This window comes from Panthera leo, chromosome F2 (assembly GCF_018350215.1).
Source record: "Panthera leo isolate Ple1 chromosome F2, P.leo_Ple1_pat1.1, whole genome shotgun sequence".
Taxonomy (NCBI): Eukaryota; Metazoa; Chordata; class Mammalia; order Carnivora; family Felidae; genus Panthera; species Panthera leo.
The window spans coordinates 42,809,467-42,835,140 of record NC_056695.1 but is presented as its reverse complement, the minus strand read 5'-3'; the positions used below and the strand labels follow the sequence as shown (position 1 = coordinate 42,835,140).

At 43.1% G+C, this 25,674-nt stretch overlaps 1 protein-coding gene across 3 annotated transcripts in view; it reads right to left on the bottom strand.

Annotated features, from left to right (window-relative positions):
• Window positions 1-25,674, bottom strand: part of PTDSS1 (phosphatidylserine synthase 1) — a 64,338-nt gene that overhangs the window by 35,262 nt on the left and 3,402 nt on the right. For all 3 annotated transcript variants that reach the window (XM_042923172.1, XM_042923171.1, XM_042923170.1), the window contains exons 2-4: window positions 17,415-17,506; window positions 5,994-6,038; window positions 2,903-3,027 (exon numbers count right to left, since the gene is read on the bottom strand). In XM_042923172.1, coding sequence (XP_042779106.1) covers window positions 2,903-3,027; window positions 5,994-6,038; window positions 17,415-17,506 — 262 coding nt within the window. The remainder of the gene's footprint in view (window positions 1-2,902; window positions 3,028-5,993; window positions 6,039-17,414; window positions 17,507-25,674) is intronic.

Genomic DNA, 25,674 nt, shown 5'->3' with positions numbered 1-25,674 from the left:
CCATCCAGGTGCCCCTAACTGGCACATTTTAAAGATATTTTAAGTCAACATCCTTCTGTTTCTGTATATATTAGTAAAGTAGTTATCATATGACAATATAAGATTTCTCAGGAATTTCTACATTTGAATTCTTCCTTCCCAAAAGTAATCTGATAGGATGAAATAAGATTCAGAAAATAGCCACCTATTAACAGCCAGCTGAAGAAATTCCTGGAACAAGGTATTAATATTTTCAAATTCTAGAAATGATGCCTCCTAAGGGAGCAAAAGAGCAATTTGATTCTCCTCTATCTCTTCCAAACCCCACCACATCAGATTTCTCAAGCCTTTCTCAGACCTATTCAGTGCATTTCAATTTGCAAAGCTGATTTAAAAAAAAAAACTGCATTTTGGGGCACCTGGGTGGCTCAGTCGGTTAAGTGTCTGACTCTTGGTTTCAGCTCAGGTCATGATCTCACAGTTTCAGGAGTTTGAGCGCCAACTTGGGCTCTCTGCTGTCAGTGCAGAGCCTGCTTTGAATCCTCTCTCTGCCCCTCTCCCCGCAAAATAAGTAAACATTTTAAAATATTGCATTTTTCCAGAAACATTGTGATGTGATATTACAATGTATAAGTGGGAAATCTGGAGAAAACAGGGAAAGATTCAATAGGGAGAAGTCAAAACAAGACTTAAAAAACAACAACACCAACCAACGGCAGTAAGATGAAAATTCTCAGCCTGATTCTGGAACAACATGTGCCTGTCACAGAAATCACAGACTGGCGGAGAGAAATACCCTGGAGCCGGAGCAGGTCCCAGTTGGGTTAAAGAGAGCTGCAAAGCCCCGTCAGCCCCAAATTCCTCCACCACCCCCTCCTCTTATTTACCCTGGACACACTGCATAGGGTGATGTAAGAGAGGGCCAAGTTCTGTTCCCAGATGGCTACTCTTCAAGTGATCATGGGTTAAAGATGACTTTGGAGGCCTTTTTACTCTCCGTGAGGATATTTTTGTGCTTCAACAGATGGAAAGTCACTTTGAAAATCATAAAGAGCCAAATGTAACTATTAGCATTATAGTTACTGGTTTTTTTCTTAAGATTTTTTATTTGTAAGTAATCTCTACACCCAATGTGGGGCTTGAACTCACAACCCCAAGACCAAGAGTCCCACGCTCCACCGACTGAGCCAGCCAGGCGCCCCTAGCATTGTAATTATTAATGAGCAGATTTGCCAATGATCACATCAGGAAGATCTTGAGGTCCTGGTTGTGGGAGGGATGCAGGACATGATGCTTAAGGGCTGCCAGGGAGCCAGATGCAGCACAACCCTGGGAAGCAGGGGGAAGAGGCATTAAATGAGGACATCCCGGAGCCAGGGAGTCCAGAAAGGGGAGGTGTGTGCACACGAGTAAATGGTAGGTAAAGACAGACTGGGCCCACCTCCCAACTGCTCGCAGGGCTGATCTTGGTGCTCCATCCTCTCCCCCGATTGCCTAACGCTTCACCAAATACCAAGTCTTATCCATTTTGCAGGTCAGTTTACTTTGTGATATAACCAATCTTGCTCAAAAACCCAAGAAAATTCTCAGGGGAAAATATCGTATCTGGAATACGTTCCTCCCAATCTCTGTTTCATGAGGCTCCAGTGAGTGTCAAAGCACTGTCATTATTATAACTACATACTTAAGGCATAGAGCAAAGGAAAAGTATAGGTTCTGAAGTCAGAGAGATCTTACCAGCTTCTGCTTTGAATGAGATATTTATCCTGTTTAAGTTTCCATTTCCTCCTTGATAAAATGGGGATATTAATGCCTAGCATGCATGTGGGAGGCTTACCTAGATTATATGTTAAATGTCTGCCAGAATAGATAGCGCATAGTTGGTAACTGCCACCACCCTCTCCATCAGCAGAAGCTTGAAGTCACCCATGCCATTCTCTTCCATAAACTAAGAAACCCCCCAAACATACTTTTCTTCCTGAGACTTTTAAATAATTTTTGGCATTCTTACTTCTGCCTTTAGCATGTCCTTTATAAGAATTAAAGAGAAAATCTTAATACACCATTTAAGAAGGGTCTGACCTATCTCAGCTCCAATAGAATGATCACTTCTTGGACCGTTTATTAAGTCCATTTGTCTTGTTTCTTAAACAAGGACCCGCCTATAGCCCAAATGCCTGCTCTCCTTTTCCGAGCATCACTAGGTTTTTCCTTCAGTCTACAAAATGTTATGTATTATTTAAAAATAAATTAATAAAAATTTTCAAAAAAGGAATGGCCTTGGAGTATAAAATGGTCTCTTCACTAAAAGCCAAAATACAGAGTAGCTTTTGCCAAGAATAAAATTATTTTTGTGGGTTTAAAAAAATAAGGACCGAAATGGCCTAGTTCATTACAATTGGCCCCTTCATGGTGAGCAGGTGGGACGTTCATGGCGTCAGGGCCAGAGTGGGGAGCAGAGTTGCTGAGGGTGACACTGATAAGAGCAGCCACCACCACCATCACTGAGGACCTGGTGTGTGCAAGGCACCATGCTGGGCCTCATAGATAGTGCTACTTTGTTGAGTTCACAATAAAATCCCCAAATAAGTACTATTATTTCACTTTACAAAGAAATGATCAGGCTAGCAAGTACAATGCCCAAAATCCTACAGCTAACAAGTGACAGGGGCAGAATTTACACCCAAGGCTGTCTGACGATAACAGTCACACTCTTCCTACCATCCCCCTTTGCTCCAAGAGAAGATACCATTTCCCTAGACTGTTATCACTCGTGGAAACCACACGCCTCACCTTCCCAGAGGCCTGGCTTTTGGATATCTACACAGGAGATATGGAGAAGGAACAACTTAGAACGTGAAGTTAACTATCTCCTATACCCAACAGTCTACCAATTTCTCTGAGAGGACTGACAAGTACCTACCATGACATCTGCTTCCCTCGTGGCATACCGGAGATTTGGATCTAGCCAGTACATTAGGGATTTAACCTGATCAAAGTTCAGGAAGAGGAGGAATACCAGGAACAGGAAGTAGAGCACACTGAGTCCTAAGGGAAACAAAAATATTCTTATGTTTAGGAAAGATCTGGGGGTCAGATGCACGACACACATTAGACTCAAGTCACTTATGGCCAAAGCAGACAGTGAAATTGTGATGTAGCGTCTGGAGATCCTCACTACAATCCAGTATTTCCTTTGATGAGTGAGTCTGATACACAGTCTTAATTCAGGCTGAGAGGCTCGGTAATATTCTCAGAAAATGATGCTCAGGTTGAGTCTTGAAGGACCAAGGACCGGCAATATTCAGGCAGAGAAAAGGCATCCAGGCAGGCCCACGGAAGGAGAACCATTCAGGGGCCAGCCTGTGGCTGGGGTGCTGGCAAACACGAGAGAGCAAGGTGGCACTGAAGTGAGAGCGCTTGGGGGCCGCGGCAAGGATTTCAGATTCTACCTTCAGTGAAACTAGGAACACATGACAGGTTTTACATGGGGGCAAGAAGTTGATCTGGGTAATGTTTTACAAGGTGGCCTCTGGCTGCTGTGTGCAGAGTGCGTGCAGGTGGGCAAGGCTGGGTGTGGACAGCCCAGCCAAGGGGCAACATCAGTAGAGACAAGTGGGACATGCCAAGAGGTGGCCCGTGGCCACACATCCACAGTTTAGACCCCATGTGGGCCCTTCCGGGGTTCCCGTCACATCATAACTGGTACCCTAATAACCGCCCCATATTACAATAACCTACTATTAAAACAGCAAAAGCCTTTTAGAAAGATCTGAAAAACCCCACCACCAGTGGCTTTATCACTTCTTTCTCCTGAACCTGTTGGAACTGAAACATTTGTGTAGGACACCCAGACACGGTGATACAAACGACCTTGGATCATGTGAACTTGGCTCAGCGCTAATCTCCAATGAGCTGTTCCAGAGGAGACAGTGTCCAGGGCTGGAATGAAGTACCCTGGAACATCTACTCACCGGGTCCTCCTACAGGGCCTCTCTCAACCCTCAGGGAGTTCAGGGGACTTGAGCAGAGCGTGGCTGACCTGGTTGCACATCCCAGGGCCCCAGGGGCACACCCGTTAGGCATGTTAGTATGAGGATCTCCTCAGGTTTATCACCAGCTGTTTTTAAAATTGTTCACCTCAAATGCCCCCCACTATACCCTTTTGTAATAATCCTTTCAAAACAATTATTCTAAGACAGAAAAAAAACATCCGGGTAGAGCAGGGCTTCTTAAACTGGAATTCATGGTTGAGCTTCAAGGTCCATGAAGCCCCAGATGTAGTGTGTGTGCGCGCGCACACACACGCTGGGAAAGGGTCTATAGTCCTCATCAGATTATCAAAGGGCTCCATGATCCCAAAAAGATCTCAGGTAAGAATTATACTGCTAATTACCTATAATGGATCATTTGAAGTAGAAAAAATTCAAATGTAACCAGCCAGCTGAAAACTTATAATTTCAAACAGCAATATTAAGCTCATAAGATGTAAATATGATGCAACCAGAATAATCTATTTAAAAATGTAAATGGTGGCACCTGGGTGGCTCAGTCGGTTAAGCGTCTGACTTGGGCTCAGGCCATGATCTCACAGTTCGTGGGTTCGAGCCCCGCATCGAGCTCTGTGCTGACAGCTTAGAGCCTGGAGCCTGTTTTGGATTCTGTCTCCCTCTCTCTCTGCCCCTCCCCTGCTTGCACTGTCTGTCTGTCTGTCTGTCTCTCTCTCTCAAAAATAAATAAACATTTTTTAATGTAAATGGTCACTTTTCTGCAAAAAATCCTCCTAGAACTTCCCACCGCCCTTCCTATCTGCACTGTTTACTGGCCCACGAGCCCTCAGGATTCCATCCATGCCCAGCTCTGGCCTCTTACTACAGCCCTAGGGTCTGCTCTGCTCCAGCCACAGTGCCCTGGAACACACCATACTTTTTCTGGCTGGGGACCATTTCAGTAGCCTTTCCCTTGGCCGGGCTTCCCCTGACCTCAATCCTTGCATGCTAGATCCTTCTTGGCATTCAGGTTTCCACTAAGCATCCTTCCTTCAAGGCCTCCTTGCACATTCAAGTGAAACCAGCCACTGAGTCATCGTCACCTCACATGGTTTTAATTAACTTCCTAACACTTAGTGGCATCTGATATTTTTTGGTTGTTGATTTGTTTAATAGTTTGCGACAGCTGTCCTCCCTCCTTGTGACAGGAAGGGCCGCTCCTGAGGGGAGTCCCCTGTCTGTGTGGCCCTCCCCTTCAGCCTCAGGACCACAGCATCCCTGCCACACAGAATAAACACCTACTGTGGTTATGAATAACGCCCCGCTCCACACACAGACTTACTTATGATGTCTGAAAGTTCAAAGAAAAATAGGTGACCTTGAGCAAAATATCCATTTTTAGGGTCCTTTTTGTAACACTACATTTTCTGAACCTAAAATAATTTATTTGATGTCTTATTTAGGCAGGACGAAGCCAAGAGCCAACATTTGAAAGACGTGTTTTAAGTCCATTTAGGGGATCTATTTGTGGACTAGAAATCAAGTAAAAATAAGACACCCAATATTTACAGACGTTTATCACTAATCCTCATTTCAAATCAGGACTCTCTGTCTAGAAACTTCTCCCTCTCTAGGATCTTTCCCATTTTCAGTACCTCCTGGCTGCTGACAGGACAAATGGGCTCACAGCACACACTGGAGCTTGTACCAGCCAAGAGCAACGTAAAGGTGCATAAAGAAAAACAAGCCGCATCCCCTTACGTCAGACCTGTGCACAGTAAGACACGACAGCATGCGCGGGGGGGCGAGGAGATCTGACACAGTTGACACGTATGAGAATCTGAAATTACCACCAGCACGTCTGCTTTATGGCAAGGAATTTTCATAAAAACTTATATTAAGAACACCAAAAAGTAAAAGGTCATAAAGTTCTACTGTACAGCAGTAAGTAAAACTGCTATAATGATACACAGAAAAAGGATTTTAAGTAGGATATACCTCTAAATCTACCAGTGGGTAACTCACCGAAAACCATTCGCCATAAGGCTGGATGAGGTCGAGTAAATGGACCTGTAGACGGAAAAACACTGGGTTAGAGCGAACTGGTTTTAAACAAAAACTAAAAGCAAAGTGGTCTCTACAGAGATTTAAAAAAAAAAAAAAGGCTCTCTACTGTTAATTTTTTTTTTCCACATAAATACTTTTAGGTTGAAGTCTAGGTTGAAATGTTTTTATTCGCATTGTAGCAACTGTCACTACAACTGTTAACAGGTACCAGTCTCCACAACAGAGGTTTCTGTTTTTAAAGCTTTGTCTTTAGAACTCAGACCATAATTTCCCACGGAAACAATGTTACCACAGTGAGCAGGTTACCAGGATGCCCTGTAAGGGTTTGGAAAATACTACGGTTTCACAAGCGAAATCTCCTGCGCGCCCGTGTAGTCTGACACAGGGCAGGGGGTAGGTTCTGAAAATTAAACAGGAATAACACTGCTTTGAAAACAAGTGAGGTGGGGTTTGAAATGGAAAACAAATCCTTGGAGCACTGGGACACACTAGTGCAGTGGCTTCTGATCATGAGCCATGGTAACAAAATACTTTGGACACGGCAACCCAGTTCAGACACACAGATGCAACTTTGGCACCACGAAAACAAGTTTTACAGGATGAAACTTACTCTTACTACAAGTGGCACACCAATACTTTCTCTTCTACTTTATTCCTTCAATTAAAAAAGAAAAGAAAAGAAAAGAAAAGAAAAGAAAAGAAAAGAAAAGAAAAGGAGAAGCAAGCAAGTTGGGCCTTGATCCACTAAACTGAGTTACCATCCACTGAAAGGTTACATAGTTCGCAAATGCTGAAAACACTGCTCTCATGGGCACCTGACCTACTTGGGGCTGCCCACCCCGTTGGAACGGTCTTCCTACAGACTCTGGGCGCACTTCCAATGTTATGAATCCCACATCTCCCAGGGAGATGCCAGAACTCGCTGCCCTGCCCTCTTCATAACTGGGGCTTAGTTTTTCAGTTGCCCCTGAGCCACACTTGATCTCAGGAGCTGGTGATACAGATGTTAAGTATGCTGAGCTCTCTCCCCAACCTGTCCCTCTGCCGGGGCTGGCATGGGCAGCAGTGGAGAGGTGACACTCATGATGGTGGCAAATCACTGCAGAGTGCACACTGGGTTTCCTCATGAGACCAGCTCTGGGTGATGTGCCAGTTTCTAGGAGCTTAGCCTGGGACCCAGCCTCCTAGCCCTCCCAGGAATCCTCCAGCCAACATCCTAGAAGTCTTTTTAATCAGCAGTCAGCTTCTGTTGCTGGCAACCTGGAATCCTGTCTGAAGGAAACATGACATTGTAATTTTTATTCTGGAACTCATCCTGAATTATCCACCTCATTTTTAAAAGATGGCTTTGAAACATATCGTAACTGCTTTCTTTTGATGGATCAAGTTCATATTAGGAAAAGCAGTGAGTTACAGGGATCCCCTACCATCCAAATCTAGTCAGTTCTGGAGCTTACACAGTGGCAGCTCAGAAGGTGAGTTAGGTTCGTGTGGGACCCTTCTTTATCCAGAAATATGATGTCTGAGTTTCAGATGGCAAGTAGTGAGGGCTCAGAGTGAGGGATGTAAATAAGATGTCTCAAAATCTGATCCATTTCTGAGTTCTTATAGCAAAGGCTCAGACAGCAAGGAACACCTGCATTCTTTTTAATTGGCCACTTTCTTCTCAGAAAGGCACAGTGAGGCACAGAAACCAGGATCCCTTTCCAGGTAACTTAACATGGCTACCCTTCTTCAAGTCACTGGAAAACTGATGGCTAAAATGGTCATCATTTAAGTAATTTTCTCTTCCAAATTCTCTTCTTCACTGCTGTTAGGTGACAGCTCAACTTGTCACCATGAATGACTTTTGTATTATGGTGGCTGTCTGCTTTGCAAGTATTACTTCATCCAAACCACTGAATTAACCTTTTAGACATAACATGGGATCCCAGCTTTCTCTACAGTTTCCTCTTGCAAGGTGAAAGTCAAAAATGGTATGATTATTTGGCTTGCAAACAGAATTCCATGCCCAATCAACACTCAAAATCATAAAAGAAGGGTTACTCTCAAGAGCATTCATAATAGTACTTTGCTGAGCACATAATGGGAAGCAGTTTGGAGGGTAAGAGACCTCCCACCCCACCCCGCCATTGTCTCTCAGTTGTCCCCTCAGTTGACAACTGGCTGATGAGAGCGTACGGTCACTCCCACTTTACAGATGAGGACACTGAGGCATAGGCACTTTCCCAAGGTCACACCGCTCACAGGACTCCACTTTTGGCCTGAGAGCACTTCTGTGCTTTCTGATCAGCTCTGTCAGGCTGGGCCAGCTGAAGAGGACAGAGTGGGGGTGGTGAGTTGGGGGCATTGAAGGTTTGAAGCAGGACTGTCTCAAGGCCAGGAGAGTGAGGGGAGAGAAGCAAGCTAGTGAGTGCTGTTTGGAGGTGCTGCTACGTGGAACTGATAAGCAAGGTCAGGAAACACAAGGTCAGGAAGGACAAAGGACAGGATGGGGAACTGATGTAAGTTCCCTCATAAGTCCATCCAAGGTCATCTTCAGCCCATGATCACTTGAAGAGTAGTCTTCTGAAAACAGAACTTGGCCCTCTCTTACCTCACCCTATGCAGTGTGTCCAGGGTAAATAAGAGGAGGGGTGGTGGAGGAATTTGGGGTTGACGGGGCTTTGCAGCTCTCCTTAACCCAACCGGGACCTGCTCTGGCTCCAGGGTATTTCTCTCCACCAGTCTGTGATTCCTGTGACAGGCACATGTTGTTCCAGAATCAGGATGAGAATTTTCATCTTACTGCAGTTGGTTGGTGTTGTTGTTGTTGTTGTTTTTTTTAAGTCTTGTCTTGACTCCTCCCTATTGAATCTTTCCCCGTTTTCTCCAGATTTTCCACTTACACATTGTAATATCACATCACAATATTTCCGGGAAAAAATACTAATTTTTAAAATGCCCTTTCAGTTTTGCAAATCGAAATGCACTGAAGGGATCTGAGAAAGGCTTAAGAAACCTGGTGTGGTAGATTTCAGAAAAGATGTTGCTCTGCCCTGAACCAAGTAGGTGGGGAGTAGTGGTATCTTTTGCCTCCAAAAGGTGAGATGTGGCCCTGGAAAGTAAGGTGACACCTTCAGCAACTAACTGCAAAACCAAATCCAGGCTTTATTTCAATGATCAAATCTGCCCACTTCTTTCTGAGAAGACACTCTCAATATTTTGATGTCATATTTTAAGAAATACACTAGGAGCATTACCAAGATTACCAACTTTATCATCAAGGATGTTAATATTGCTGAAAACATTATTTTGCTTTTTTAAAAATGGAGGATGAGGCTGGTGTCTTTCTATATTTTATTATAAACCCTGACACTTATGCTCACCAGATTACTCACATTTGGCTAATCCAGTCAGGTCACCTTTAAAGCCATGCTTCTCACAGTGTTCATCTGCCCAGACATGTTAACACTGCCTACAGCCTTCCCGCAACATTCACTTTATCTCCATCTTCTTTCCCGACAGACTGTTTTCTCAGTGGGCATGTACAGGCAGGGTCCCCCGTGTTCCTCTGCATGGTCAAGAAGTTAGGGGCGCTCCATATCCTGGTGTGTGTATCTATCTATACTTCATTTCGGATTTGACAAAAGCTGCCTGCAAGAGTTACTCTTCTTGATTATGTGGGAGAAACGGGGAAGGCTTGGCCAGGTCGCGAGGGAAAAAGAAGTGCTGTTTTGTTTTGGACTGTGTTCTTACGGGGTGCATTTAAACATGGCATGGTTTCTTCTCTTTTATCAGTCCCTCCATCTAGAACATGTGAATTTTCAATCAGATATTAGGAGTTTGATTTCAAAAGAAACAGAAATCAAATGTCTTTGTCATGAGAAGAGCTAACATTGAAAAGATCCGACCTCAGAAATTAGAAAATTAGAGGGCTGCCTGGGTGGCTCAGTAGGTTGAGCATCCGAATTCGGCTCAGGTCATGATCTCACGGTTCGTGAGGTCGGGCCCCACATCGGGTTCCGTGCTGACAGCTCAGAGCCTGGAGCCTGCTTCCGATTCTGTGTCTCCCTCTCTCTCTGCCCTTCAGACACGTGCTCTGTCTCTCTCTGTCTCTCAAAAATAAAGAAAACTAATAAAAAAATTAAAAAAAAAAAGAAATTAGAAATCAGAAAATCACACACACGAAAAAAAAAAAAAAGAAAAGAAAAGAAGATCACAGTTTGACTTGCCAGCAGCCTGTTAGTCCCAGGGAAAAACTAGGTTTAAGGGACCGAACCTCAGGGAAGAATAATTCCTTTAATCAAATTCAGGAGCTGCCTCTCCAAAATCTGTACATCTGTGTCCTTGGGCCTCTTCAACCACATCTTCTCTTCATTACCACTGTTTTTCAGCTTTAATGAGGTATAACTGACAATGAGTATTACTTGAAAAGTTTAAATCCCTCTAAGAAAAACCTAGAAAAGGTGAATAAAATTATCTTTAAGCAAATTTCAAACCTAAGCATTTTTTAAAGCAGAAGTAGTGGAGCAGGCAACAGAATGGTGGGAGGAGGGTGGGGGGGAGAAAACTAGGCTTTTGTTTTAAATTTAGGGGACAGGGAGCCTTCTGGATCCCCTTCAAACCTCAAGGAGATGTGGTTAACACCATCTAAGCTCAGAGAAGTCGAATGAGGCCAAAGGACAGACAAAAGGATAAACTCAGGAAAATCAAGACATACTAGTATTTCACTCTTCTCAAAATACCTTAAAGAAGTGCTGAATGGCATTCCTCTTGCAGACAAGGAATGGGGAAGACAGGGCTGATTCTGTGAGCTTTCTTCCCAGCAGACTCATGACTTAATCCCACATTTACCTACTGAGAGGCCCCTGTGGGCCAGGAGCTGTGGGTGAGGATAAGGCTTGCACACTTTGGGTAGGGTGGCGGTGGGGGTGCAAGGGGGAGAAACGGTTCAAGGAAGCCCTCAGACACTGGAAAAGTACCCCTGAAGGTCACCTGTTGAAAGAAACCTCACAGCCAAACAGGTTTCTAGATTTCACTGCACTGACAGAGTGATACAGTTATAATCACGCTCTAATGATACAGGGGTGGAGTTAAAAGCTCACTTCTACCTGAGTGTCAGTTGCTATAATGAGATGAAAGCAGCATTTAAGAAACTTTTTTTTTTTTTTTTGAAGGGAACTGAAAGAGAACAAGAGAGAAGATGGCAGGAAAGCAGCAGCATGAAGTCAATATCAGATCCTCCTTCCCTGGCCTCGCCTCAGGGTCTTTCCCTCCACATCTGTTCCCAGGCCTGAAGGAAGGAACTCGAGAACCCACCCCAGCCACTCACCCTGTTTGACGCCAAGTGAAATTCTGTTTTGAGTGTCCACGCCTCTCCCAGATAACTCAGTGGTAAAGTCTAAGCCGATGGAAGTAATCCTGTTTCCCTTTTATTCTTTTGGTCACTGAAGATCTATCAGTGCCTACTCCTTTGGACAATACGAATTCCTGTCCTGAGGTCTGCTTGGGGAAGAGGCACAGGGCTCAATTCTAGTCAAAGAGAAGTGAGGACTAGTGTGCTGGAGAGTTTCTAGAAAAGGTTTCTTTACTTTTAAAAAGATGTACAGGTGGGGCGCCTGGGTGGCTCAGTCAGTTAAGCGTCCGACTTCAGCTCAGGTCATGATCTCACGGTCCGTGAGTTCGAGCCCCGCGTCGGGCTCTGTGCGGATGGCTCAGAGCCTGGAGCCTGCTTCGGATTCTGTGTCTCCCTCTCTCTCTGACCCTCTCCTGTTCATGCTCTGTCTCTCTCTGTCTCAAAAATAAATAAACATTAAAAAAAATTAAAAAAAAAAAAAAGATCTATAGAAGAGGTGCCCTCCTCTTCTTTTGGATGTTGACCGTGACCATATGTTCAGCACTCAACAGCTATCTCAGGATCATTAGTGCAGCAGAGAGCAGCACCAACATGAAGACAGGGGAGCAGAAGAAGGCAGAGAGCCTGGGTCTTCACATGCCGCCGAGCAGCTGAATTAGTCAACCCTGGAACCACTCTATCTCACAACTTCCAGTAAACATTCTCTTTATTCTTCAAGCTATTTTGAAATGGGCTTCCTATTACTTGGTGGCCCAAAGCATCCTGTTATAGAACCCTATGGAGAAAGTCAAGGGCTTTCTTTCTTATTGAGACTCTACAAAAAGAATCACGGGGCCCCCCTTCCTGAAGGAGCTGCCTGATGCTACCACACAGGTAGTACAGATGGACTCACACAAATGAGACATATGGATAGCATCCAACTCAGGCCTGCAGTCAAACACGCAGGGCAGCCTCTGCTAGGTCAAGGATAAATGCATCTGAAGTTGCCAAAACAGAGTCATTCTGGGAATGCCATCCACTGCAGGCACTGCCCCAAAACTGCCTTTCAAGGAGAAGGCTAACGTTGGGCGCTGTTTCTCCCATTCATTTTCATTACTTAATCTAACAATTCGTGCCAAGGGGGAGGAGAACGGAAAATAAGGTGACTGGACTGGAGCAAGAGGGGGCGTGCACACTCCGCTCAGGAAGCGGTCACCCGGCATCGAGGCTCCCAGGAAGGCCTGAGGTCTAAGTGACCACATATCCTAGACCACCCTTTCCCAGTGGCCTTGTAGTTCCCCCACCATCAACACCAGCACCCCCTAAAGCCAGCCCGCACTTGTTGTTGTTGTTCAACAACAACATTCTTCAATGTGGAAAACTTCGTTTCACTAACCTTTGGAAAGTGTGGATAAGTGGATCTTTAGAAAACAAGGCAGACACGTGTTTGCTATGCACACAGGGCTTCAAGAGAATCCCTCTAAAAACATGCTACACTAGCGTCCTAATCCTTCTTACATAGAAGATTAAACTGCCCTTGCCCCTTTCTGTATCCATCTAAAACCTTCTGTTTTGGCATGCTCTGCCTACATGTTCTGCAGGCACACACAGACATGGAAGGGGAAGGACAAGGCAGGAAGTGATAAGGAAAAGAAAAAGAAGGAAGGTTCCGATTGATCTGCTAACTCCGGCTGGTCACAGATGACATCTGGGCAACACAGGAACGTGGACACCACCACCAACCAACTTCCGCAGGATCGAAAGCCACTGCGTAGAGACCAACTAAGACCCTAAGACCGACTAAGTACAGACCAATTAATACCTTAAGACCCTTTTACCTGGGCAAAAGAAAAGCTAGACACTAACAGAGAGGAAGAGAAGAAAAAGAAGACAAAACCACATAGGAAGACAGAGATAAAAACACATGCCAGTGGATCTAATAGGGAGAAATGACAAGGACAACAGAGACTAAAGGAAAACACAGGAGCCAAGGCCCTACCAGCAAGCTGACATCAAATGGCTGGGTGACCTTTCATGGATGAACACGTTTCAGCTTTCACAGCTGTAAACTGACCAGGCTGAATGAGATGAGCCTTATGGGTCCTCCCCACAAAGTCCACAAGCCAGGATAAGAAAAGCATAAAACAAACTTCACTTTTATCTTCCCAGAAGGAAAACAATAGCACAGTCCCACAATGAGACTGAGTAGGTGGACTCTGAAGATTAGAGGACTTCATTAGGAACAGAAGAAAAAAAGAGCAGAAATCATATAAAACGTTCCTTGCAATAGACTTAATCCCCCAGTCCTCAGGGCCTTTGGTACCTGAAGAAAACCATCTGCTAATGAAGCCCCAAATTCAGCTCTTGCTGAAGCCTCATTGAAGGGATGGCTATAAAATCACGGTTATTGAGAGACTAATCTTTGAGAATCCTCAGACTTCTAAAATGACACTGGACTCAGAAAAAGTAAGTGTAAAAGAAAAAAAAAAAAAAAACAAAGGCAGAAAAGAAACCGTCAAAGCCATGAAGAAGTTACTGTTGAGAACTAAGCAACAATTAGCACCCAGCCAAGAAAAGCTGAAGACTTGAAGAACAGACCTGACACCTTTGATCAGTTCTCTGAGCACCTATCATGCCTTGACTGATATTTAAAAAGTAGGACAGGGAAAGACTAGAAAAGAAAGAAATAAGAACAAAGGGTACACAGCAATAATGGTCATGGCACTGACTAATGACATAGAAGTAAGCAGTGGGCCCTCACGGGACAGGAGAGGTAGAATGGCTAAGGGGAGGAATGGCAGTCACCCCACCTGAACTGTCACCTATATACCCTCCTTTGGGGCTCACCATCTCCCTGCTTTGGGCTGTGTTCTCATGTCACCTTTGCACGAAAAGGCCAGGTTTCAGAGCTCAAGGAGACCAACCACAGACTTAGGTGGTTCATGTATGTAAAATGCTTCATGTTGCAAGTGATCACTTAGCTATCCTACAACATAGGACCCCTGAAAGAGGGGATGGGTTGCATAATGTCCAAGCTCACCTCTAAACCAAAAATTCTGAGGTTTTGTGTGTTTGAAGAGGAAGGGAAAAGAAAGTTGGCAAATAGCCAAAACGCTGTTTGACAACGGGGACTTTTCCCAGCCAATGTCATGGACATCTTATTGTCATACTCCAATAATTGTGCATTACCAGAACTCTCAATCATCATGGAAAGGCCAAACTACGTCTGTCATATCTGCATAGGGTGTGCAGGTGTTACAGACTCTCGGCAAAATGCATTATGTTATAATCCTAACCCCTAAAGTGAAGATTTCTGTTGGACTCTTGTACTCGTGGGACTCTTGGACCCTACAGGACCAGACCATAGAGCTACTTGTCTGTGAACATTTGCTATTTTTTAAGATACAGGAGGAAGGACCTCAAAGGTAATTGGGAGATTATCTGGGCTGTCACTTCCACCACAGGCCTCAGAGTACATGGGCCACTGGGTGGGGGGGCCGGGGGCGGGGGGAAGGGAAGCTCCACCTTGGTTTCTAAAGGCAAGATAAACACCCAGCAGACCCACGGGGGCAGGCTAGACCCCTTGCTGGGCAGAGCTATGGAAGCAGACTATTATTACCCCAGTAGGTCTGGAAGGCAGAGCACTGATCCAAAAAGGATTGACTCTTCTTCTTCTTCTTTTTTTTTTTTTTTTTTTAAGAAAACTCTACTCCCAACATGGGACTAGAACTCACAACACCAAGATCAAGAGTCACACGCTCCACCAACCTGAACCGGTCAGGTGCTCCCAGGATTGATGATTCTTGAGCTTTAAAATCTCACAGAGTTTGCCTTCCTGATTTTGAACTTGCTTGGGACTTGTCACCCCTCATTCCTTCCTATTTCTCCCTTTTGGAAGAAAAGAGCTTGTCCCACTGCTATATTTTGTAAGCATGTGCTTGGTTTCACAGGTTTACAGCTGGAGGGGAATTCTGCCACAAGATGAATCTTGTGTTGTTTAAGCCATCCAGTCTAGGGCATTCTGTTATAGCAGCCTGCACTGACTGAGACAGCAGGCTTTCATATCTTGAAAGGTTTCCACTAAAAATAAAATTTAATCTAGAAGTGTGAGTGGTTGGAGAGTTAAACTCAGCTGTCAAATAACTTAGTTATCTAAAACAACTCATTCTCTTAAGAATTCAGTCATGGTTTTACTGGTTGGATTATGTTATCAGCAAAAACCACGTAGTGTTACATAAGATTAAGCAAACATACAGAACGAAACACCATTGCCACAATCTTGAAAAGACTGAAGGCCTTGCCATGTGTGATACTGTGATTTATAAGAAATATATATTTGGTCTTTGTGTCCTTTCCTGGCACAGATCTCCTAAAACCCTTGGTATCTTCTAAGTGATGAGGGTAATGAATGTTTTTTGCTGTGTTAATGAGAACTCAAAAACACCTAAAGATGGGGCTGGTTGCCAGTAGAGCCAACCATGTGATTAGAGGGTTGGAACTTTCAGTCCCACCCCCAGACCTCCAGGGAAGGGTGAGAGGCTAGAGATTGAGTTGGATCCCCAGTGGCCAATGATTGGATCAATTATGCCTATGTAAATTAGGCCTCCATAAAAATCCAAAAGGATGGGGTCTGGGGAGCTTCTGGGTTGGTGAACACTTTTCTGATCCCAGAAAAGTGGCACACGGAGAGAGGGCATGGAAGCTCCTTGCCCCTTCCCCCATGTCTTATCCTATGCATCTCTTTATTTGGCTGTTGATAAATATCCTTTGTAATAAACTGGTACTGTAATATAGCGAGTAAACTTATTTCTTGAATCCTGTGAGCCACTCTAGCAAATTAATTGAACCCAAGGAGGGGTCATGGGAACCTCTGATTTATAACCATTCTGTCAGAAGCACAGGTGACACTCTGGACTTGCAATTGGCATCTGACATGGGGACAGTCTTAAGCTTGAGCCCTTAACCTGTGGGATCTGATGCTAACTCTGGGTAGACAGTGTCAGAACTGAGTTGAACTATAGGGCAACCAGCTGGTGTCTGAAAATTGCTTACTGATCGGGGAACACCTCCCCCCGCCCCAGGCCTGCTACTATCCCCCAACACACATATTTTGGAATTGGCATTAGAACGTAATTACCATGGTACATTTCCAAGCAGCAATGAGTAACATTCACAATGAGCTTCTTATATTATACATTACATCTACTGAAGAGACAGGAGGATAGAGAAGAAACACACCCCAAAGTATGATGTTTGAGTACGGCCCATGGAGCATAATTCATAGGTAAGACTGAACAATTTCAAAATATCTAAAGTGTAAAAGAAATAGGCTACAAAAAGGAAGCATTTATAAATGGTTACAGAAAATAAGTAAGCATATTCCAGGGAGAAGGTACAAAAGAGAAGTAAGAAAAAGTAAAGCAAGGGACAATTCAGAGGAAAGGGATGAATCCTGAGTATGGCAGATTTTTTTTTTTTTTAACAGACTTTGCCTCACTCTATAATCATGATGGGAGATAAAATTCACTGTAATAATGGTCTTTTTTTTTAATCCGGTGATGAAAATTCATATCCCAAATGCATGATCAGCAAAATTTACTGTGATAAAAAGATCATCTGGAACAACACGTTATTTAAATAATACTCATCACAGCACTGACCCTGTCATTAGCAAAAAGGACTAAATAATAATTGTGTATTTTTATGACTCAGCTGATACAGCAAAAATAGCAACACGAACAACAGCGGACACTTATTAAGAGCTTACGATTGGTCAGTCACTACTCAGAGAATATAACATGTATTAGTTTATTTAACCCTTTCAACAGTACCTACCTGTTATTTCCAACGTACAAAAGAGAAACTCAAGCACGGTGAAAATGCTAGGGTGCTTCCCCAGGACCACTTCTAGCAACTGGCAGAAGGGGCAGTTTGCCTCCAGGGCCTGTGCCCTAACCACCACAGATTAAGTTTTTACTCCACTTTCTAGTTTCACCTTTTAGGTGGCATGCATCTCAAAAACACCAAAAGGATACCATGCACAGGAGAAATACGTCACTTACCATTGGGAAAAGCTAACACACTGATGATAAGAAAGAAGAAAACAACAGAAAGGATACCCCTCCAGATGTTGTCTTCTGGGACAGAGTCATCCCTGAAAGCAGAAAAGAAAACACTGAGTATTCATTTTCAGATCTAAACAGACGACATGATTGGGATTGTTAACTTCATTTTGCTGAGCAAAGTCATTACAAATACTACTTATCATTCACTATCAATTCCTAAAATAGTACCATCTTATAATAAAGTCCAGTTCTTACAAAAAATGCCGTTGGCAACCTTGCACACCAACATACATTCTCTTCAGACAAACATTTGAGAATCAATGTTCTTTTTTTTTTTTTTTTTTGATGCCCAGGATGTCAAAAGGTAAATGCTTTTTGATTTCAAGAATCACTAAAGATGACCTTTATGATATAGACTGTGCAAAGAAATCTTTTAGAAGTCAGAAAGAAAGCATAATATTATAAAGAAGAAGAACATAATGCAATGAGATTATGTATCAATTCTTAAAAACAGGCAGTTGACTACCTAAGGGATGAACAAAAAGGGCGAAAATGTTGGGCAATAAGAAAACACCAGAAAATAATACTTATTAAAAGAAAAATCATTAAAAACAGAATATAAGACTTAAAGTCAGACCAGAAGCAAAAGAACTATGAAGAAAGGGAATGAGTTTCTTCCCTCTGTGCTTGGTCATTTCTAATCTATTGCTGTGTTTATCTCCTCCATAACCCTAGTAACTGAAATGATTCCACTTGTTGGTTGATATGTTGTCTGTCTTCAATATAGAAAGTAAACTCCTGAAAGCAGGGGATTATTCTCTCATTGTATCCTCAAAAGCTGGCACATGGTAAACCTTTAATAGATATTTGTGGACTGATTATTTATTAGGAAGAAAATCTATTGAATAAAACCAAGTAAAATTCCCTTTGGGAAATCTGATGGCAGAAAAAAATTAAGGTTCTCACTGTTTACATTTAAAAAAAAAAAAGGAGAGTCTAGTAACATATTTGGGGTTCAAGAGAAACCAACAAAAGAGGGAAAACAGAAGTATAAGACAGCAAGATTTTGTGAATTGTTGATCATTATTAAGAAGCTTGAGAGAGGAAAGTCCAGGGTTTCAGTTTAAAAGGATGCAGGATGAGTAGACAGAAAATAAGAAAACAGAACAGAAGGAGATACTTAGACATAATAAGACTACAAGCAATAAATTTAAAACTGATTTTTGAAGGCTGAGTTTATCAGTGGAAGGACTACAGTGAAAGAGCTTTCAAAAGACAAAGATTAAACATTACTGAAAAAAGAAGACAAAAACTTTATAAGAAAATCAAGTTAACATACAAAAAAAAATCTGGAGCATCGGGATACATGAGAGGTATGGAATAAAACAATAATGAATTACTATGAACTTCTGTTCAGGCACCCAATTAAGTGATTTCCAGATTCATGAGAGGACTGAACATAAGGCTCTGAGGTAAGAGATCATACAGATTCCATTTCTTAAACCATCATCTGGCCAAACAGCACTCATGTTAATGTTGGACAAACAATGCTTCACTGTTAACTTCACAAATCTGCTTATAAAACCAAACTACACAATCAGACAGATTTTCTCTTGCAGCAAGGCGCAATCTTATTTTAAGGTACACCCTAACAATTTAACATCTGCCCAGAAGTTATGAGTATGGCCTTAAAAAATGCTAGCCCGATTATTACTAGGGTATTTGCAATACCTTTTGGCCTAGGCAGGGAAGCCCATATCCAATTTCCAGGAACACCAGCTTGTACCGAAGAATGAATACATACAGGGATTGGGGGGGACACAATGTTTTCATTCAGACCAACATCACACTACTGATATTGGCAACAATAACGACCATAATAACAGCTCCTGTTTATCAAGTATTTACTGTGTGCCAGGCACTGAACAGGCAGTTTCTAAACATTATTGCTAAGTGTCACCCCCCCCACCCCATCTGCAAAATGGAGTACTATCAACCATATTTTACAAATGACGTAACAAAGGCTCAGAAAGGTTATGTAATTTTAATTTGCCCAAGGCTACACAGATAAGAAGATACAGAGTTTGCATGTGAAACCAGGTCTTTTAGACGCTCAAGACATGCCAAATTGCCTCCTAAAAAAATTATCTGTCATCCTAAATCAATCTGATTCATGTTCGATGTACCGGATGGTAGAAGAGAGTTTGACAGCACATACGTTTGTAAGTTCCAGATAAAATAAAAGCAAGGCTGAAATAAATACCTGTTGCTTGGGAAAAGGCGAATTTTAACTCATACTTTATACCAAAATATACTCTGGACATTCATAGAATAAAAAAACTAAAAACAAACAAGAATGGAAAAAAGTTCTGGAAGAAACAATGGGCAAATTAAAAAAACCAAAACCAAAACACAACCATCTCAGAGCAGGGAAGACCTTTCTGAAATATGACACAACCCAGAAATCATAAAGGAAAAAAACTGGTCAATCTGCACGACAAAGAATCAACAAAGGAAAAATGATAAACTTAGGACTTCTATCAAGGCAAAGAGTTAACTTCCCTAATACACAAAGCACTCCTCCCCAAATCAATTAACAGAAAGAACAACAAATGGACAAAGAAAAACAAATAGAAAAATGGGCAAAGGATATGAAGAGACAGTTCAGAATGAGAAATCCAGTGGCTCTCAGGCAAGTGAAAAGATGCTGAGTCTCACTCATGGTTAAGAGGTGGACAAACTAAAACAACCCTGAGAGACCGTTCTCTATGAACCTATGGACAAAGGTAAAAATTAAATGACCGAGCTGGAGAGGATAAACAGGAACTCTCTCACATTGCCAGTAGTAGTATAGATTGAAACCACTTTAAAGTAGGGCAATTTGGCAACATATTAACTTTATAAATGCATATACCCTGTGACTCAGCAACTCCATGAATGAGAATTTATCCCACAGCTATACCTTCATTTATGCAAAAATGACATATGTACAAGGTTGTTCACTGTGGCATTATTTGCATTAGCAAAAGAATGGAAACAAGCTAAATAAGTGTCCACTGAAAGGGAACTGATAAAATCAATTATGGTCCCATCTCATAATGAAATACTGGGCAACCAAAAAAAGACTGAAGAAGCTTCCTGTAAGTTAACTACTACAGAATAAGAGACATCATGAGATAAATAAAGCAAGTTGTAGAACAGTGAGTTTAGGAAGCAAATATTCTCTGTTCAAAAAAGGGGGCACGTGTATGTGCATGTAACTTGCAACTTGTACAGATAGCTGCAGGTCTCAGAAATCTACCCAAAAAATGGCAACACTGTTTCCTCCAAGAAGAAAAAAGGAGGGAGGGAGACTTTTCTCCACATACTCTTTGGTTAATGGATTTCAAGCAATGTGTATCCATTATTCTTTACCAAAAAAAAGGTAATTAAAATTTTACCTAAACAAATGGCTACAGCAAACCAGAAAATCAGTCTCTACTTGAAATTACTTGCTAGTCAGAATGCTTGAAAATATACATCAACATGAAATTCATAAAAACTTAAAATCAGTAATAACTAAGGATATAAAACCAGGGTGCCCACCTGGCTCAGTAGGTTAAGAGTCTGACTTGGTTTCAGCTCAGGTCATGATCTCATGGTTGGTGAGTTCAAGCCCTGCATCAGGCTCTGCGCTGACAGTACAGAGCCTGCTTGGGATTCTCTTTCTCTGCTCCTCCTGCGCGCTCTCTCTCTCTCTCTCTCTCTCTCTCTCTGTCTCTCTCAAAGTAAATAAATAAACACTTATAAAATGAAACTGCAATTTTGTAAATTTTGAGCAGCTATATTAGAAAGGATCAAAGGGATGGCTTAGTTGTTTCAGGAGGAAAAAAAAGGCTGATTAAATCTGAAAAAAAGTAGCAGTGGGGTCTGAAAGTTGGCAGCCTTATATCTAATGAGGGGGGAAAAAGCATAGCAAAGATAGACAGCAGGGTTGTTAGATAAACTGAAAATGTACAGTACAGGAAGATCAGACTTCTGTGACCAATGATTGGAGCGTAAGCAGGTGATCTTCATTAGGAATGTGAGCCCCATCTGAGCTCAGCCTCACAAGCAGCTTCTGGAGAGTGGAGAGGGTGTTCCCACCACACCTAGAACAGCCCCTTACAAGAGGTGGGTGCACAGAAAGAACTGAATGCATGAATGAAGGGGTTGCCCAGCACCCCCAACCCGTGCCCCGTCAACTCTCCCTGCCCTGACAACCTTGACCACAGCCCTGACTTCTTCCCAAGGTCTACTGCAGCCATCAACGACAAATGTCTCAATCTCTGGTGCTCTGAACTTTCCAAAGAACTTCCTCAGCTGGCATTTTCTTTTAACTGCTTCACAGTTTTGTGGGGAAGTATTATCTTTACTCAAAGGATGAAGAAGATAAAGCTCTTTCTTTATCTTGCCCACAGTTACACACAAATAGGAGGCAGAGTGGAAGTAGGAGCCAGGGCTTCTGGAATGCTGGCTCTAGTTCAAGATTGCTACATTTACCAAAATGATACAAACAGACAAGCCGGGGAGGGGGGACAAAGTCCTTTTCTCTCTACCAAATTTAGGAGGTGCTCCAGAAGTGGGGGGGGGGGGGGGTAGCCCCAACCACATACAGTAAAACTACTGAATGGGCAGTTTATAATAAAATTGTAATTTAAGCGCCAGTGGGCACAGGTCCCATCTCATTCCTCTGAGGTACCTCCCATGCCCAGCACAATGCTTTAGCACACGGAAGGCATTCTCAATATGGTGGGTGCCAGAATGAAAGAGACGCTATGGCTGAGTGGGCCCAGCGACTCAAGTCACGAAGGAGTGAAGCACAGCCTGAGGCCATAGAGTCCACTAACAGTGACTTTACTGTCCCGGTGCTGAATGGCCAAATATTCAAACACCTCAACTCCTTCTGCAGAATGCTGTTTCTACCCAGAGAGGAGAGAATGTCCTAAAAGCAGGAAAGGTTTAAGACAAGCCCTGAACTTAAAAAAAGTTTGCACTCAGAAAAGTTTTGGACTCAGATTGTGTCAGTTTAACGTCTGACCATAGGCAGTGGGCAAGGAAGACTTCAGGAAAGCGAAACAAACTCCACATACTCACAGACCATCTAGACAAGGCTTCCTCCCCGGGGCCAGGCAGACAGGAACCCTTTATCATGACTCCTAAGGCTGCTAAGTGGGTTGTCCTCCCTCCCCACATCTTCTCCTTCCCTTCCCTCTAATAGGAGTCCTTGAAATTGAGACACACAGGTAGGGTCATGTTTATAAGGTTGGTCACTGTTAAGGATCCTCTCTCCCGATGGAGAACTTAGTCCTCGGTTACATGGTGGATCGAGGTTAACTAGCTTTGGTATTACCTTTAAAGACTATATTCATTTCATTTTACAGTAAGTTACAGTCCTTGTCAAGAATTATAACTTAGATAACAACTAAAGGAGAAGAGTGATTTTTAAGTTCTTATTGGATAAATGACTTCTTGCATTTTTATTCATTTAGCATTTTCCGGGTGTGTATCTTGGGGTGATTAAGATATTTGGGCTCAAGATGGGGCGCCTGGGTGGCGCAGTCGGTTAAGCGTCCGACTTCAGCCAGGTCACGATCTCGCGGTCCGTGAGTTCGAGCCCCACGTCAGGCTCTGGGCTGATGGCTCGGAGCCTGGAGCCTGTTTCCGATTCTGTGTCTCCCTCTCTCTCTGCCCCTCCCCCGTTCATGCTCTGTCTCTCTCTGTCCCAAAAATAAAATAAAAAACGAAAAAAAAAAAAAAGATATTTGGGCTCAAGAAACTGATGCAGTTAACAACTATTACAACACCAATAAGAGACACACAATAATAAAAGGTATTTGGAAGTATATAAACATGTCTTCCCTGTGCTTCCTGAAACAATCAAGAAAGGTGCTCAGGAAGGAGCTCAGGACACCATGGGCTCGTGGGCAGACAGGAGGTGCCGGGAGGCGCTCTCCCCTGGGAAAGAGCTGCCAGCCTGGCACTGGCTGTGGGGCCGGTGAGCCATCCGGGCCTGCCGTGTGCCCTGTGTGCAGGTGTTGTAGGGGAGGCAAGGCTGGAGAGGCAGGGATACTTCGTGATGGAAGGCCTGAGTCCAGCCAGCATTTCCTACAGGTGATGGGGACGTAGTGACAGACAGTAAGCAGGGGACAGATCGGGTCTCCCCTTTGTCTTAGAAGGTCATGAAGGCAGCAGTGTGGAGGCTGAGTGGGAGGGAGATGAAGTAAAGGTCTGGGAGCATACTATCCCGAAGGATAAGAGGATTGCCGAGCCACGGCCTGGGCCTGGGAGGGAACACAGCTCTGAAAGGCGTGAAGGCCCTGTGAGACCTGGTGAAAATAAACTAGGTGTACTCCAGGTGAGCGGAGACCTGGACTACTGAATTGTTGAACTGAATTAAACAGGATGCCAGGGCCAAAGGCTCAGGAAGCAGTCCTGGCTGACTGGACAATGTCTGGTTTCTGAATTCAGGGAGGCTGAAAACCTGCTAACTTCACTAGAGAAATCTGAGGCTACAGGGATTATATCACAAGACCAACTGTATTACACTTGGTAACAGAATTACAGCTCAAATGCTAAACACCACGTAGCAATCCCTAGGCATGGAATCTCTGAGGTAAGGCAGCATCAAAACCAAATGAACATCTGAAGTCACCCAGGAACCTATTTCCTACAGAAGACCCCAAAGAAATATAGGATACATTTTCCCCTCCAAGGACCTTGTAATCTTATTGGGGACCTAAAACACTAGACATAAATATAAGAAAGGATATAGAAGATGCTTACTTAAATCCATCACAAAATAAAATCCAAATAGGAAGTGGAAAAGAGAAATATTAAGATCACTGTTAAGTGAACCTCTTCAGAGGACACCACCCAACAGTGGTTGGTGACCCCAGGGTTGGTTGAACCCCAGCACACAGCCCTGTGGACCATCACTTCGTAGAGCTGGTGTCAGGGAACAAGGACATCCAGGCCTTCCATTAATGGGAGAAAAGAACATGATGTACATAAAGGAAACAGAACTAAGACAACTGAGTCAGCAGTATCAGGAGATGTTTTCTAATGGGATTTATATGGTCTAAAAGGGAAAGAACAGGGAAGGCTGGCAGATATCCATGAGGGAAGCTGACAAAGAAGGCAGAACTATAGTTCTTCCAAATCCACCGAAGGGAAATAAGGTAAAAACCATTATTAACAAGCAAATAAGAATAAATAAATCAAACGTCTGTCCACTTCCCTGCCCTCACCTGCGTCCTCAGCCTCCTATCAAGGAGAAAGCTAGCACAGACGGACAACAAAGCACTTAGATACAGCAAGCTGTAGGAGGGCAATCTCCTCTGCGTAAGGGACGACCGGCATGGTTGTCGGACGAGCGCTCCTGGACAGGTGGATGCCACTGTTTCATTGCCAAGTGCCTCTTAAGGAGGGGGTGGGCTGCTATGAACGTGTTAGTAGACTTGGGCGTTTTCAAATCTAACGTTTGAGTTTTTGAACCTAAAGCCATTCACTATTTCCAAGTTCGCCAATCTCTGAAAGCAGAGTAAATATGAGGCACCTTAGCAATTATACTCTGAGCTCAAGGCAAAGGTTCTCCTGACCCCATTGTGGCTGAACAAACTTCCAAAATACGTGCCAAAGCATTTATCTTATAAAAATACTTATCCTAAAATGTGGCAAAATGAGGTTAGGGAGAATGATTCAATGGTACCGGGCTTCATTTTTAATGACAGTGAAAGAGACAGGAGATTTAAACGCTACGATTTAAGAGTGAGTTGACCTAGTTGCTATTTAACAAAAGAACTACTTGACAAATCCAACCCTGTCTCCGACTTCTGTGCATGGTATCTAATTCTTCACGACCCTAAATTCTTGCTGTGTCTCTACAGCATGTGACGTGATCCAGTACTGTTTCTTGCCAACTGCTGCTATGGCACCCTGAAAGTATTCTAGATCACTAGTCTTTGAAAAACAAACGTTAAGGCATATTTTGAAAGTTTTACTGAAAGAATTGCAGTGAACAGTCATCCAACTAAAATCCTGTTGTAAAATAAGTACAAGGTACTAGAGACAATCATTACAAAAGAGCACAGAATGAATAATTTTCATTTAAGTCATTACTTTCAATCTTTATGGAGAAAGAGCGATCACTGTAAGGTCCCACTTTAAAGGATCACAAATCATACAAAAAATGAATAAGAGATAATAAGTACCAACTACATTAATGGTGCTTATGATT